This window comes from Nymphalis io, chromosome 15 (genome assembly GCF_905147045.1).
Source record: "Nymphalis io chromosome 15, ilAglIoxx1.1, whole genome shotgun sequence".
Lineage (NCBI taxonomy): Eukaryota > Metazoa > Arthropoda > Insecta > Lepidoptera > Nymphalidae > Nymphalis > Nymphalis io.
This window is the reverse complement of record NC_065902.1, coordinates 3567170-3580673: the sequence shown is the minus strand read 5'-3', so window position 1 is coordinate 3580673 and position 13504 is coordinate 3567170. Positions and strand designations below refer to the sequence as shown.

General features: G+C 31.2%; 3 protein-coding genes across 7 annotated transcripts in view; 1 reads left to right on the top strand and 2 right to left on the bottom strand.

The window, feature by feature from the left end:
- The window catches only part of LOC126773894 (huntingtin-interacting protein 1), a 28171-nt gene extending 26967 nt beyond the window's left edge, over positions 1 to 1204 (top strand). For all 5 annotated transcript variants that reach the window (XM_050495136.1, XM_050495135.1, XM_050495132.1 and 2 more), the window contains one exon: positions 178 to 1204. In XM_050495136.1, coding sequence (XP_050351093.1) covers positions 178 to 207 — 30 coding nt within the window. In that variant the 3' untranslated portion in view covers positions 208 to 1204. The remainder of the gene's footprint in view (positions 1 to 177) is intronic.
- Positions 1205 to 3109: 1905 nt separating this feature from the next.
- Positions 3110 to 4800, bottom strand: LOC126773905 (cold shock domain-containing protein CG9705). Its single transcript, XM_050495158.1, has 3 exons — positions 4559 to 4800; positions 4358 to 4480; positions 3110 to 4061 (listed from the first exon to the last, which is right to left on the bottom strand). The coding sequence occupies exons 1-3, from the start codon at positions 4663 to 4665 to the stop codon at positions 3908 to 3910; spliced, it is 384 nt and encodes a 127-aa protein (XP_050351115.1). The 5' UTR covers positions 4666 to 4800; the 3' UTR covers positions 3110 to 3907.
- Positions 4801 to 6696: 1896 nt separating this feature from the next.
- Positions 6697 to 11164, bottom strand: LOC126773918 (tyramine beta-hydroxylase). Its single transcript, XM_050495179.1, has 11 exons — positions 11022 to 11164; positions 10673 to 10896; positions 10426 to 10566; positions 9946 to 10209; positions 9438 to 9587; positions 9227 to 9359; positions 8708 to 8874; positions 8162 to 8344; positions 7864 to 8051; positions 7238 to 7394; positions 6697 to 6890 (listed from the first exon to the last, which is right to left on the bottom strand). The coding sequence occupies exons 1-11, from the start codon at positions 11098 to 11100 to the stop codon at positions 6801 to 6803; spliced, it is 1776 nt and encodes a 591-aa protein (XP_050351136.1). The 5' UTR covers positions 11101 to 11164; the 3' UTR covers positions 6697 to 6800.
- Positions 11165 to 13504: the final 2340 nt, after the last annotated feature.

Here is a 13504-nt window from a genome sequence, read left to right as displayed (position 1 = left end):
TCCTAGGACATTCGATACATTGACATACAGCTATACATAGAGGTACTCAAAATGAATATTATGTTTTTGCGTTTGTTAGGTTATCGGTAACATTTCATTAATTTCAAGTATCAATGTTCAACTAAGCCAGTCAGTGTCAGCCAGTAAGCCAATAAACATTGCATTTTTTTATTTCAGAATGGGAAAGTGACAAATGGAGAAGAATGAACGTACCATGAAAAAATACAAAACTTACTTGTAACCGACATGACAAAAATTAAACATTTACAAAAGCACTAATTTTAAAAAAACATTCTTAAATGCATTTAAATTTACAACGATTTATTCACCAAAACTATAGTTCACAATAATTAAAATCAAGCTACTCACAACATCACACTATATTTTATTATAAACAAAAAGAGTGAATGTCTTCCTGTTGTAGAAGGCTCAATTTAACTTAGAAAAGGGTACTAAATGAAAAAATTTATATTAAAAGCACTTTCGAAAACTTTACAATTAAATCATCCTTATTACACATTTTAGATATTCTATTTTAATTTTTAATTATACCATTCCAAATGAAATCAATGCTATTTATTTATTTTTCAAGAAAGGAAAGATGTGTGGAATAATAGATTTTGAATGTTAAAAGTCTTTTAATACTACTTTTATAGAACTTCGATGTGCAGGCTTAGAACAAACTAAACGAAATATTAAGTTAATAAAATAGTTCATGTATGACATATTCATGACATAATAGTTTTTGATTAAGTAATAATTTACTAACAAGACAAAAATGTTGACAATGAATTTAAAAACAAACCACAAAATATTGAATCAAATGTCACCTATTTGTGTACCTATATATAAATACAAGTTTGTTCTTGCCTTGTCTCCAGATTAAGCTTTAAGAATGAGACTTAGTCGTAGGATATGTGAAAATTACTTTTCTACGTACGTATGTATGATAAAATTCTATCTTACTTGCTATGTATAAATAATTGTTTTTATCAGTGATTTTTCGTTATTAATACAAAGTAATTGTAATAACCAAGAAACTTGTTTAATCCTATAAACGTGACTAATAATGTATTATGTATATCAACTTTTGTATTTGTAATGATAATGGTGATTTGACATTAAAGGAATTATCATAGTTCTTAAGTGTTTTAAAATATTTATATTATACATATTGTGTTTACTAATAAAATGTCTACAAATTGTTGTATTTTATATTTATTTACTACCTCAATTTACTTAAAAATTCTTCATTTTAAATGGGACATTTAAAATAAATTTACCAATAAAAACGAATTAATATCTAATTTCAAAAGAATGTATTTATTTTATGTTATTCATAATCTTTCAAATATGGTGTATACCATATGTATAAATAAGTAAATTTATTTTTATATAACGTTATCTTCTAAAATTTCGTTTGTCCAGTTTCATACACAGTAAAAATTAAATAATTATTTACATAAAAGCCTTAAATAAAAACAAATAAAAATTAAAAATAGTTACTGTACAAGTAGTGACCGCGTGGAATGGTGACAAGAAGTTGTTTCGCTACTTAAGTAGCGAAATAAACTTGACAGTTGGTGCGTTCATTGTGTTTTTTGTTCAATTTTCGCTTATTTTCATGTTAGAAAACGATTCTAATTCAGTGGAAAGGCCGAGAAACAATCCTTATACAATATCGAAGGTTATACAACGGTGCATTGTCGCATTATTTCATGATAAAGCGATAGCAAGAAAAAAATTGCGTGTGTTTTCACGCGTAAGTACGACGGTTCCCTAAATATAGTTTCTCAATGATGTTTATTTATGCCATAGCATGATGAAACCTTATACTGCATTAAAATCCTGAAGATAATAGGATTTTCCTAATTTTTATCATTCATAACCTATAATTATTTATCATGTAAGTGCTGCCAGCGTTAGCTAAAAAAATGTCCCGATTTTCGATAAAAAATATCAACTCGTCGACAATGTAAACAAATAAATACAAAGTCCAATAATAGCCTAAATTGCTTCGTTATATATAAACATGTTATTTTAATTTATTCGTTCTACTATTTATCATTTCCGAATGACAAAATTATTTAACATTCTTCATGAATTTATAATAATATAAGATTCCGAGTCAAGAGGTTAACATAGAAATATATGTGGTAACCATTCTTTATTAATAATTTAATTGTGTGTTTTAGATTTCAACATCTGAGGAGAATGTTAATCTAGTACCATATAAAGATGCTGAAGTACTATTGATAACGGAAATAAAAACAAACAATGCAACGGTTTTTGGGTGTAGTTGGAAGACAAAAAATATTTTAATAAAAAAAAATGTATAATAAATATTAAAAAGTAAAATTTAATAATCTTATTTTATTTTAGTTAAAACCTGAAAATTATTTATCTCCCAAAACAGGGAATGCAGTTAATATGGCAACATTTTACGCACACATTGACAAACTGTCTCTGTCTCAATCACGGTTTCACGGCCCCTTGGTCTATTTGTTTCTCTGTCTACGCTTCATTATGACAGTTTCGATACTGACACAGTGACATATGACAGAGTACTTAACAACTAACTACGTTTTAAATTGGATACTGAGTGTCTGAGGAGAGCTATATAATGTAATAGCTACAAATTTTCATAAGGCAATTTTTGGCTGTATTTTTTTAAATAACACGCTCTATCTAGGCCAACAGTTAATGACAGCTAACAATATGAAATAAAATTTCATTTAATTAATGATAATAATTAATTGACATGTTAATCAACACTAAGTTTTTTTTGTTTGAATTACACAAAAGCTGTAACATAGGTTGTATAAATATTATTTGTGAACATAGCCCACAACGGTTAACCAACATACTGACCCAAATACATGGGTCACAATATCCATTTTTAAATTAAAAATCATATAAGCTTTGATTAATTTATCTACTCCTTAATAAGAAAAATAAATTCTGCAGAAGAAAAATAAATAAAATCTGCAGTTTTTTATAATATTGTGGAATTAACACCAGTATTTTCAGGAATATTATTATATATATTATAATAGGGAAATCAGGATAAGTAGGAATTAGTTAATAATGAGAAATACAATATTTGCTATTAAATTTTTTACCATACAATATATTTGTTGTACAATAGCTATCATAAAATAAACACAACAAGCTTGACATAATGCTAACTACACTGGCGTGTATGATATTACATACAATTAAAACAATAAACATGAAAACATTTTCGATTCAATATCATTGTATAATGTACATTAAATATAAAATCTAATAATAAAAGCAAGAAATAATAATGAAACTTATACAGATAGTTAAGTCACAATCATTCAAGTTATATTTAAGTTAAAATTATTTGTGCACAAAATCTAATAGTAAGTTTATTTGCAAGTTATAATCATGCAATACTTTTAATGTTATATTTGTGCAAGATGTTTTTACCCATAATTAAAGGAACTAATATTGGTTTATCAAAAATTTACAAGATGGGTTATATTTAAGTTAAGATTATATGTGCACAAAATCGAATAGTAAGATTATTTGCAAATTATAATCTTGCAATACTTAGGCCTTTTAATGAACGTAAATATGTTAATGTTACATTTGTGCAAGATGCTTTTACCAATAATTAAAGCAATTAATATTGGTTTATCAAAAACTTACAAGATGGTAAATCCTTCAAAAATTTAGCACCACATATAAAACATCTCACTTTTGAAATACTGATTATATTATATTTTGAATTCCATTTGATCATTGGACAAAATTTATGCTAATTGAAACATGAAAGAAGACTAGGTGTCTTACTTAGAAACATGAATAGAAGAATAGAAAGGACGCAAAAGATATTGAAGAGTAAGTGAGAGTTTTGTATCATTACACTAATACTGCATTACAGTGAAGGTTCATGCCACTTTGAATGCCTTTCTCGAACAAGTTGCACAATCTTGACGTGAACGGCTTGATACTTTTCAAACTTTGGTGGAATCGGGCAGAGTCGGTAAGATACTTCATCCCCTGGTAATGGTACATATTCTCCTTCAATACTGTAATTTAAATGGTATTTAAATTAATTCTATTATTTTTTTTTATCAGTTTCATTTTAGAAGAAAGAAATGTTGAGTATATTTTGTTTAAAATTAGATTGTTTGTCAAGTTATGCGAATAAGTAAAGATAGAGTATTTTAAGTAACATTACATAAAATTTTAAATAAAACACAAAATAATACATATTTTTATAAAGTTCGTTGCAACTTGATTATTTTTGTATGGATAAAAAGATAAATTACATACTTGAATTTTACTGAATATAAATCGAAAATATAAATTTAAAAATGCTTACTCTGAAATATGTAGAAAAAGATCTTCACCCCCTTTTAAAGGTTTTATAAACCCGTGACCTTTTTCGCGACAGAAAGATTTTATCTTTCCGTATTCGATAGGATTTTGAAGTGCTCTTTCGGACCTTAAAGTATATATTTGAACAAAAGTTAAAATTGCGTCACATGAAAATAATAAAAGGAATTTATATTGATAAACTCACGTTGAAGCGGTTCGGTTTCTTCTTGTTATTATGGGGCTGGGAAGCTGGAGATGTGTAAAAGTTTTATTAGGAGAATCGTCATTGTTAAACCCGTTGTCACTCGACATTTTTTAATCAAGCTGAAATTACAAAACTAGAAAGAAACTACAAATTAATTATAAAATTAATGAAGAACAAGAACTGCCAAATTACAATCAACACAATAAATCGTGTAGACAGAAATATTAAAGTATTATTAGAGGGCAGTAGTTGTCATGCCGTCAGTTGTCATACGCTGATAGTTGTTATTTTGACAATTGTTGATTGTCAAGACTCAAAGCGCATTGACATCGTACTCTGTGGTCTGTGTATTCGTCAAGGAAATTAGCACTGAAGTTGGCTAAACTATCCATATTATAATATCAGCGTTGGATGTAATTTAAAATAAATATTTTTAAGTGTAACTTGACAGCTTCTTTTACATATATAACATAATTGCTTCACAGAGACCAAAATTTTACGCAAATTAAGCGTTTCCCATTTAAAATTATAAACTGCCTTACCATAAACATGTAAGTTCAATTTTTAATATTAAAGATTAATAATTTCCATAGGTACTCAGTCCAACAACTATTAAACCTAAAGAGATAAATTTTGACATTACTTTTGATAAAAATCATGCGGAAACCGACCGCTAAGGTTCAAAACTTTAATCTTTTAGAACTTAGTTTTATAGCAAAGGCTCATAAGTCACATAATCGTAGCCTTCCTCCAATGATTAAAGAGACAATTGTCAATAATCAATATAAGTAGATAAAAAAATTTATTTGAGTAGTAAAAAGTCAAACGTTTATAGTTCCTATGGAGCTTATTTTTTCTGGTAGGCTTATGCATGCAGACATATAACAGTAACAGTCTGTGAATGTCCCACTGCTGGACCTTAGCCTCCTCTCCTTTTTTGAGGAGAAGGTTTGGAGCTTATTCCACCACGCTGCTCCAATGCGGGTTGATAAAATACACATGTGGCAGAATTTCAGTGAAATTTGACACTTGCAGGTTTCCTCACGATGTTTTCCTTCACCGTCAAGCACGAGATGATGATGATGAGATAAACACAAATTAAGCACATGAAAATTCAGTGGTGCTTGTCCGGGTTTGAACCCACGATCATCGGTTAAGATTCACGCGTTCCAACCAATGCGCCATCTCGGCTCTCAGACATATTACTTAAATAAAATACCACGGTGCTTTTCTTAATGAGGCAGCGATCATGGAACCATCTCGATACACGTAGAATTTATAAGGAATATATTATCATGCCACTGTAACTTCAACCCATAACACATACTAAAAAGGAAGGCCGTAGCCTCACCTCACAGTAACTACGTTTTTTTTTTTTATAGAACAATGGTTCTTAAGTCAGGGAACATGAAACTTTAGTATTCCTTTTCTTTTAAACACGAAATAATTTTAAGATCTTAAAAAAGGGCTACAATAATTCAAGAATTAATTATTAATTATTTTTTAATTAATTATAGATATAAATTTTCTCGTAGTACACTTGAAGTTACTTCACGGAGCAGCTATATTTTGTATGGTTTTCTATCGAGGGCGGGATTTAGAGATCTGGAGGCTCCGGGGCAACAAGTAAGTCGAGGCCCCTAGTTATTTTCCATATACCTAAGTTAACATTTTTTTTAGTGGATGTTTCAATAATTTATTGCGGAATAAACTGAATTATTTTAACAAACATCATATGGAGATATGTTAAAATATAAGAATTAAATTTGCATTATATTATTTCTATATGTATACTATATTCAATTTGTTTAAGTGTTGGAATTATCTTTTTTGTTTTAGAAATTCCTATTTTGGAGGCATCGGGGCTGTAGTCCTGGATGCTGTCTCCTAAATCGTGCCCTGTCTTTATCAATGTTCTATGAATAAAAAGTTTTGGTCAGCCAGTCCTTTCCTTGTTTATAGATTTAGTATAAACACCAAAATAAAAAATAAAAAATTATTACTAATGTAATTTATTTTTATAAGGAAAAGAATTAAAAAAACCGCATATACTCCATCACATGCCTTTATTATTTTTAAATGACTTTTTAATAAGCATATTTACAAATATCCATTTTTTATTTATTATGTAAGATTAAACAATTTTATGACTACATTATATGTAGTTAAATATGTTTACATTAAATACTGTTAAAACTATTTTATTTATGATTTATAACATTTTCAAATTTCAGCAAGTTATTTAAATACCATTGTGCATATTCGGACAAAATCTGCGTTCTTCGAGTAATGGCACTTTAATTTGAGGTATTTCGATACCTTCCCAGTCTCCCTGAAAATAAAAATAAAAATATTATAAATGTTTTATAAAAACACTTACATAACATTGTATTTAGATGACTGTTATAAAAGTTAATCCGTTTTAATTTTGTTTATTTGTTATTGTTAGGCATATGTCTAACTAATTAAAAAGTAGAAATTGTCTGTGTGATCATCTTAATGTCTTTGATCGTAATATGTATATTCTAGGTACTACGCCAGAAGGCTTTGTGTGTAGGGCCTATGTTAGATGCCTTTACAGTTGTAAATATCGAGTATATCGAGAGGTATAAGTACGACACTAAAGACTTTTTGTGATTATAATCTCAATCCTTAACTCTTACTGTTGTTAAAATTAACCTGGAATCGATTTCCGTCGGACTTATTGCATTGCATAGATATTGGCGACTCAGTATACAGGATATGTAGCGCTTTGGCTCGCAGAGGCGTCCATGGCTTAATGGAGAGGTAGTTAGCGCGAGGAGCGGCCTTAAACGATATGGACATGTTGTCCCATCTGTAACATATTAAATTGGGGTTACTTACAAACACACGAATAAAAAAGTTATAACGTAAAACTTTGTTAAAGCGTAATATGTTTTACTGTGAATAATTCGCTACGTTAACATTAGGAAGAGTATCTATTTCGTAGACTAACGGCCCGTACTGCTGGGTTAAGGCTTCCTCTCCCTTTAAGAAGAAAGTTTAATATCTCACCAGGCTGCTTCTTTTTGTGTAGGAGGATCCACATCTTGCGGACATTCATCCCACTTATCATCATCACGATGTTTTTCTATATTGCTGAGCGCGACATGAATTATTAACACAAATAAAGCACATACCTAATACCATAGTAGTTTAGTTAGTCTATATTAAATTATACTAGTACATCCTCTATCGCTTGTTGAATTTAATCGTTTATAGGATGTTGATATTATTATATAACAATGTTTATCTTATTAACCTATTTTTCAAATTTAACGTACCGTTTTTCAAATTTGAAATAATCTTCTAGCGCTTTATTAGAAACGGCGCTCTTGCAGACCTCGAGCTCGGTAGCCGGATAATAGTGCATGTAGTTGACGCACATTTCATCCGTGATCGCGTGACCACCAATCGTAGCCTCCTCCTTGTGCTTTGTGTTGTAAACGCAAGTCGTCTCTAAGAAGTCACCCTGATGATGATGACATTAACAATAAAACGGAGAAAGAGATCTACTTCTAAGTCTCTTATTTGAGGCACTGTCTAAAAAGATATGTATAATGTCATTGGTATCATACGTACGGGCAGTATTCGAACTGGCCGATGTAGTATGCGTATCTCCTGAAAGTGCGTGGAGTAGTGCAGGTCCTCGTTGAGCATGGGCAGCTCGCGCGGACCACGCGCGTGTCGCGTCCGCACCGCCACGCCTGTCAGGTGCGTGTGCAGCTGACTACCGAACACTACGATGCCCGCCGCGGGAAGTCCCTGTGCGCGCAAAATGTACTGTAAGATGCCAGGTAATGACAAATGGACACGAAGTAGAAGAAAAGAGTATAATAACAGTCCTCCCCAAGCCCAGAAAAGAATGGTTCAACCAATCTATTGAACGCTGACATTGTCAATAAGTGTAAAAGTCTAATCGTCAGAATTTAATGTTAAAATACTTTAATAAATCAGATTCCGATGAAAGAAACAATCTTAAGTTTAATAAGGATCTACTATTCTTGCAATTAATCAAGAATGTTATAATTTGTAACATTTGAAATTCACAGTAGAGTAACTACCGAAATATGTCTGTAGTAAAACATGAAGTAATGCTAAATAATAGTATTTTGAACAGCTGCTTACCACACCGGTGCACTGCGGTATACAATATCCAGTCAACGAGAAGGCTTTCTGCCCTCCTGGAATCGCCATCTTATCTGTGTATTCCAATCCCAGTTCCATGATCGCGGCGTCGTATTTACGTCTTTTTGCAGTTATATGGAGAATAATGCCCGAACTGTCCACCCAATCTTTTTAAAAAGAAAATGTATAATTATATACCTATAATAATATTATAAATGCGAAAGTAACTCTGTTTGTCTGTTACGCGTGAACCAATGAACCGATTTTACAAGGGCTTTTTTTATAGCTAACACCAGAAACGACAGTAAATAGTAATTTATTTATATATTTGACTCTCTGTAAAAATTATAGTCGAATAAATTTTAGATACGAAAAACGAAAAAAACTGCTCGATAGATACTCGCTGAACTCGAAACTCCCTTAGGACGATCGCCTTTTAATATACCCATACTACAAACTACAAACCTATAAGATAACTAACTTTATAGCTATGCTTTTATATAAATTTAAAAAAAATACCATTTCGTAGGTCAGGATTATTGTAGTGGACCTCGAGCATAACATATTTGTTAGCTTTTGGTCCTCCAAGTGGTAATCCAGCCTCTTGTGGGTAAATAAATGGTGGCGCACCCATTGCCCAAGCAGCTTTGACCTAAAATTCACAATTTATAATAACAGTAACACTAAATATAACATTTGTCTAGCTAAATTCTTTTTTAATATTAATTACCTTTGAACAGACTTTGGTTAACTCCGGCCGTTTTGGCGAAAAGCAATTTCCTTCAAACATTGGCATTTCTTTATTGGGATCGTCATCGCAATAAAATACTTCCATGTGATGTACCAACCCCTCATTACCTCTCGTTATTGTAGATTCAAACTAAAATTATTTAAAGCCATCACATTATATTATAATTACATTTTTAGGTGTTAAATTAAGAATTTCATGATAGAACGGATATTGATAGAATGATGTAAGATTATATTCTACTACACGGTCCACATGCACTAATCCGCACGGAAGCATGGAATGATCTCCAATCCATGTTCTTGAGAAGAGAGGAGCCTATTGCCCAAGAATTGGTCATTTACGATGGGTTTCTGTAATTTTATAACTCCTTGCAACTAAATTAAATAAGACTCGATAAGAGTATTAATTTTTGTACGATCTTGAATACCTAATAATTTAAATATTAAATAAATAAGTATTGAATAAATCATAATCAAATAATATATACCTTAACAATATGATGAACGCTCTCAGTAACAAAAGCGGGAAGTTTGAAAACCTTACACCAATACGTTGTATCACTTCCTGGAACCTTTAGTTCCTTGTTTGTGATACGTAGCTCGTGCGCGGACGGTTGCAGTGCAGATGGTGTTGTAAGCAGACGAACGCGTATGAAGCCGTGATCGTGGGTAGATGTACAGGATATGCAAAGGCCCTTGGATGAAAACAGTTTGTCCTTCCCACGTGCCCAGATTACGTGGACTGTACCATCCTGGAAAATAACATTTAGTTAACCACCAAGAACGATACCTCATAACCACGGCTCATAAATTAATTTCCGAAAATACTATTATTTGCCTGATTACTTCGAAATAAAGTAAAATGAAAATATTTTTCCTAGAAGAAACACATTATGTACTAGCCAGTATCATATACTAAAGATATATAACGATAATTATATAAAACAAATATAAAAAGTATCAAATACCTCTATAATATAATCCTCTTTGTCGCACGTATCAAAATGGCGCTCAAAAACAATACTTTGAGTTTTCCTATCAACGTGGAAGTCTTCGCAGTTTTGATGATTATCCCGTATTAATTTTCCATTTTTATCTCCATGCATATCCTAAAAAAGAAGGTACTTGGGAAGTTATCTATTTATTTTTTTCTTTATTTTATGTTAACACAAATGCATATTTTTATATAGTTAACAATTACAAATATAGATTTACCTCAAAGTGATCTAGACCAGTATAGTCTGTCCAAACCAGACACACGTCGGAATTTTCCAAATCACCTCTATCAGAAAATCCCATAGCAAACCAATTTATAGATGGTGCTTTTTCGTTAAAATTTAAAGAGAATCTGATTTTTCGATCATTGTAATTGACTCGCCATTTCAGGGTAAGTTCGCCCTTAGGATCTAGCACAGCTTCACTTTCAGCAATAATTTGATCTGTTTAAAGGTAAGTATATAAATAATAACGTTAGTAAAAGACATATGTTAATATAAAAAAATAAATATTTAAAAGAAATACAAAACTACAAATAAATTTTTTATATTATTACGAAAACTCTTACCGTGTTTCTTGTGTATTGAAAACGAATAATGATAATAAATTAAAGTAAAAAATATAGTTAGGGAACATTTTCCTTTCATATTTCTTATAACCACATCGATTTAAACTCGTATAGAAGTTTTAGACGAAAGAACAAGTGCCCACGTCAAGCCTGTTTCTTCCTCGACAGCCAGAGGCCTAATGAAAGCTTCTTCTATTCAAGCGGTAAAAGGTCTTCAGAAAGGCTTATGTACTGCCTTACATATTCGACTATAGAAACTCAGGGTACAGTTGTAAAGAAAAATAATGTAAAAATAATATTATATGTTTATTAATTCATTAAAATACGAAATATTTATTAAATTATTTAAGTTTTGGTATGCATTTGTGGAAATATCACCTTTTTACATTTTTGTTTTCAGATTTCTCGAAAAAAATAAATAGTAATACTATGTATTGTTTTAATTTGAATTTATATGACTTATAATATTCTTTACCAGCTCACATGTTGCCCTCCTCGTACAACCTCGTTCCTTTAAACGAGGCGAGTTATCTTGCGGGCCGGTAAGGCGGGGGCGGCTAGTGCAGAACATTCTTCCCGACTATACTAGCCGTCGTCGCGTTTGGACTCTACTACCACTTACCATCAGGTGAAGTAGAGTCATTTGCCTTCCCGGCAAATATAAAAAAAATAATAATTATAAAACTAAATCTTTTCACCGCGCCTGACTGAATGCGATAAACTCTAAAATTACCGAACGGTTTTTCATACGATTTTCACCAATGGACGAAGTGATTAATAAGGAAGGTTTAGGTGTTTAATTCATTAGGGTTTTGTGTAAATTGATGACTACTGAAGATGTTGAAAAAGTTCATGCCAAATGGAAGTTTTTTTTTGACATTTTTCACACACGGCCATCTGATCCCAAATTAAGCTTGTACAGAGCTTGTACCATAGAAACCAGACAACTGATATACTACATATACAGACATGTTCATGCACACAAATATCTGCCCTGGGTGAGAATCGAACTCACAACCTTCGGCGTGAAAGGCAAGCATCTACCAATCACGTCACCCGGCTCGTCAAAGTAGTAAAGTCGTTTTAGTGGCGGCCGCTGCGTAAATGCTCTGTAAACGTTAATGCTCTTATTATACGTGTGGAATGAACCCGTGACGGGTAGTTTATAATAAAGTGTGTTTTCTGAAGTTAGCTGTAGCTACATTAAGTTAAAGATAAATGTTACTTTACTACTTAATCTATCTACACAAGTTTTGCTTTTGACTGTACTTATATATTTTCCATTTTTAATAACGAATGTCAGTTAGTACGTGAAAATATTCACGATGCGATGTTGGGACTTCAGTGCAAGGCAAGGAATTCGAGACGGTTCCTTTATTAAATTCCAATTGAATTACTTCGTCGCCCTCAGCTCCGGGGCGCATTCCGGTAATCGTTTAGCATTAATGAATCCCACCTTAATTTTCTATTATAGTTTGAAGAATTAAATTTGATGCGTATAAAAAATCACACTATTATTTCGCTAATCCCTTGATTCAACTCTGTATCGTAGAACTCAATGTAGTAATGAAAAGTATTAGCATAATTAAATTCAAATTTTATTAAATTACTGAATAATTTTAGACAGTTGTGCAATAATAATATAACCATCTAATTAGTTTTCATATAAAGTACTATGCTTATATATAAAATAGCATTGTACCTACTGCGTAAAATACTTGTATCTCTATATTTTTATTAGTCTCTGCCAGAAATGTACTGATTGATTGATCTGAGTAAAATTTTCGTATACCGCGCGTAAGTGACAAACACTAGCTATATTTTTTTTCTTTTTTCATCTAGTTTTAATAAGCATTAATTACATCTCTTTCACACGACCGGTAATGTAGTTAAACGTACGTAATGTAAGACAATGCGTGTGAGTGCTTTCAATGAGTTTTTTTCTTTTGTTTTGTTAGGCTACAACATGTCTATACTTTTTAATATCATTAATTGTGTATATATTATTTTCTATGTTTTTTTACTCAAAAAACGCATGAATAGGTAGTTTTGAAATAATACGCATGTATTAATATTTTTATTACTCCGTCGCGTCTTTTTATAAAATGTACTTTATTAATATAAAGTCATAAACTCTGATGCAGCTTGTTAATCTATTTCCTACGATGTTAACGTGAAATGTTTAAGGTTATACAAAAGAACTATCCGATAATAAATATTTTTTCATAAAATTTCGACTCATCGCTGTCGAATTTTAGTCCAACGTTTTTTAATGTTCAAATCAGATTCAGATTATCCCTGTAGAGAATACTGATTCTTTGCGTAATTTGTTAAAAACATTAATCTTCATTTTGTTTATCTGCTTATATATATATATACACATCAGGCAGAAAGAAAAATAAGGTATTCACTTGGTTTGAGTAGGTACGCCACGGTAGCATGCGAAAGCGATCCCGTGGCGCTCCTCGTTAAGACGGAAAGGG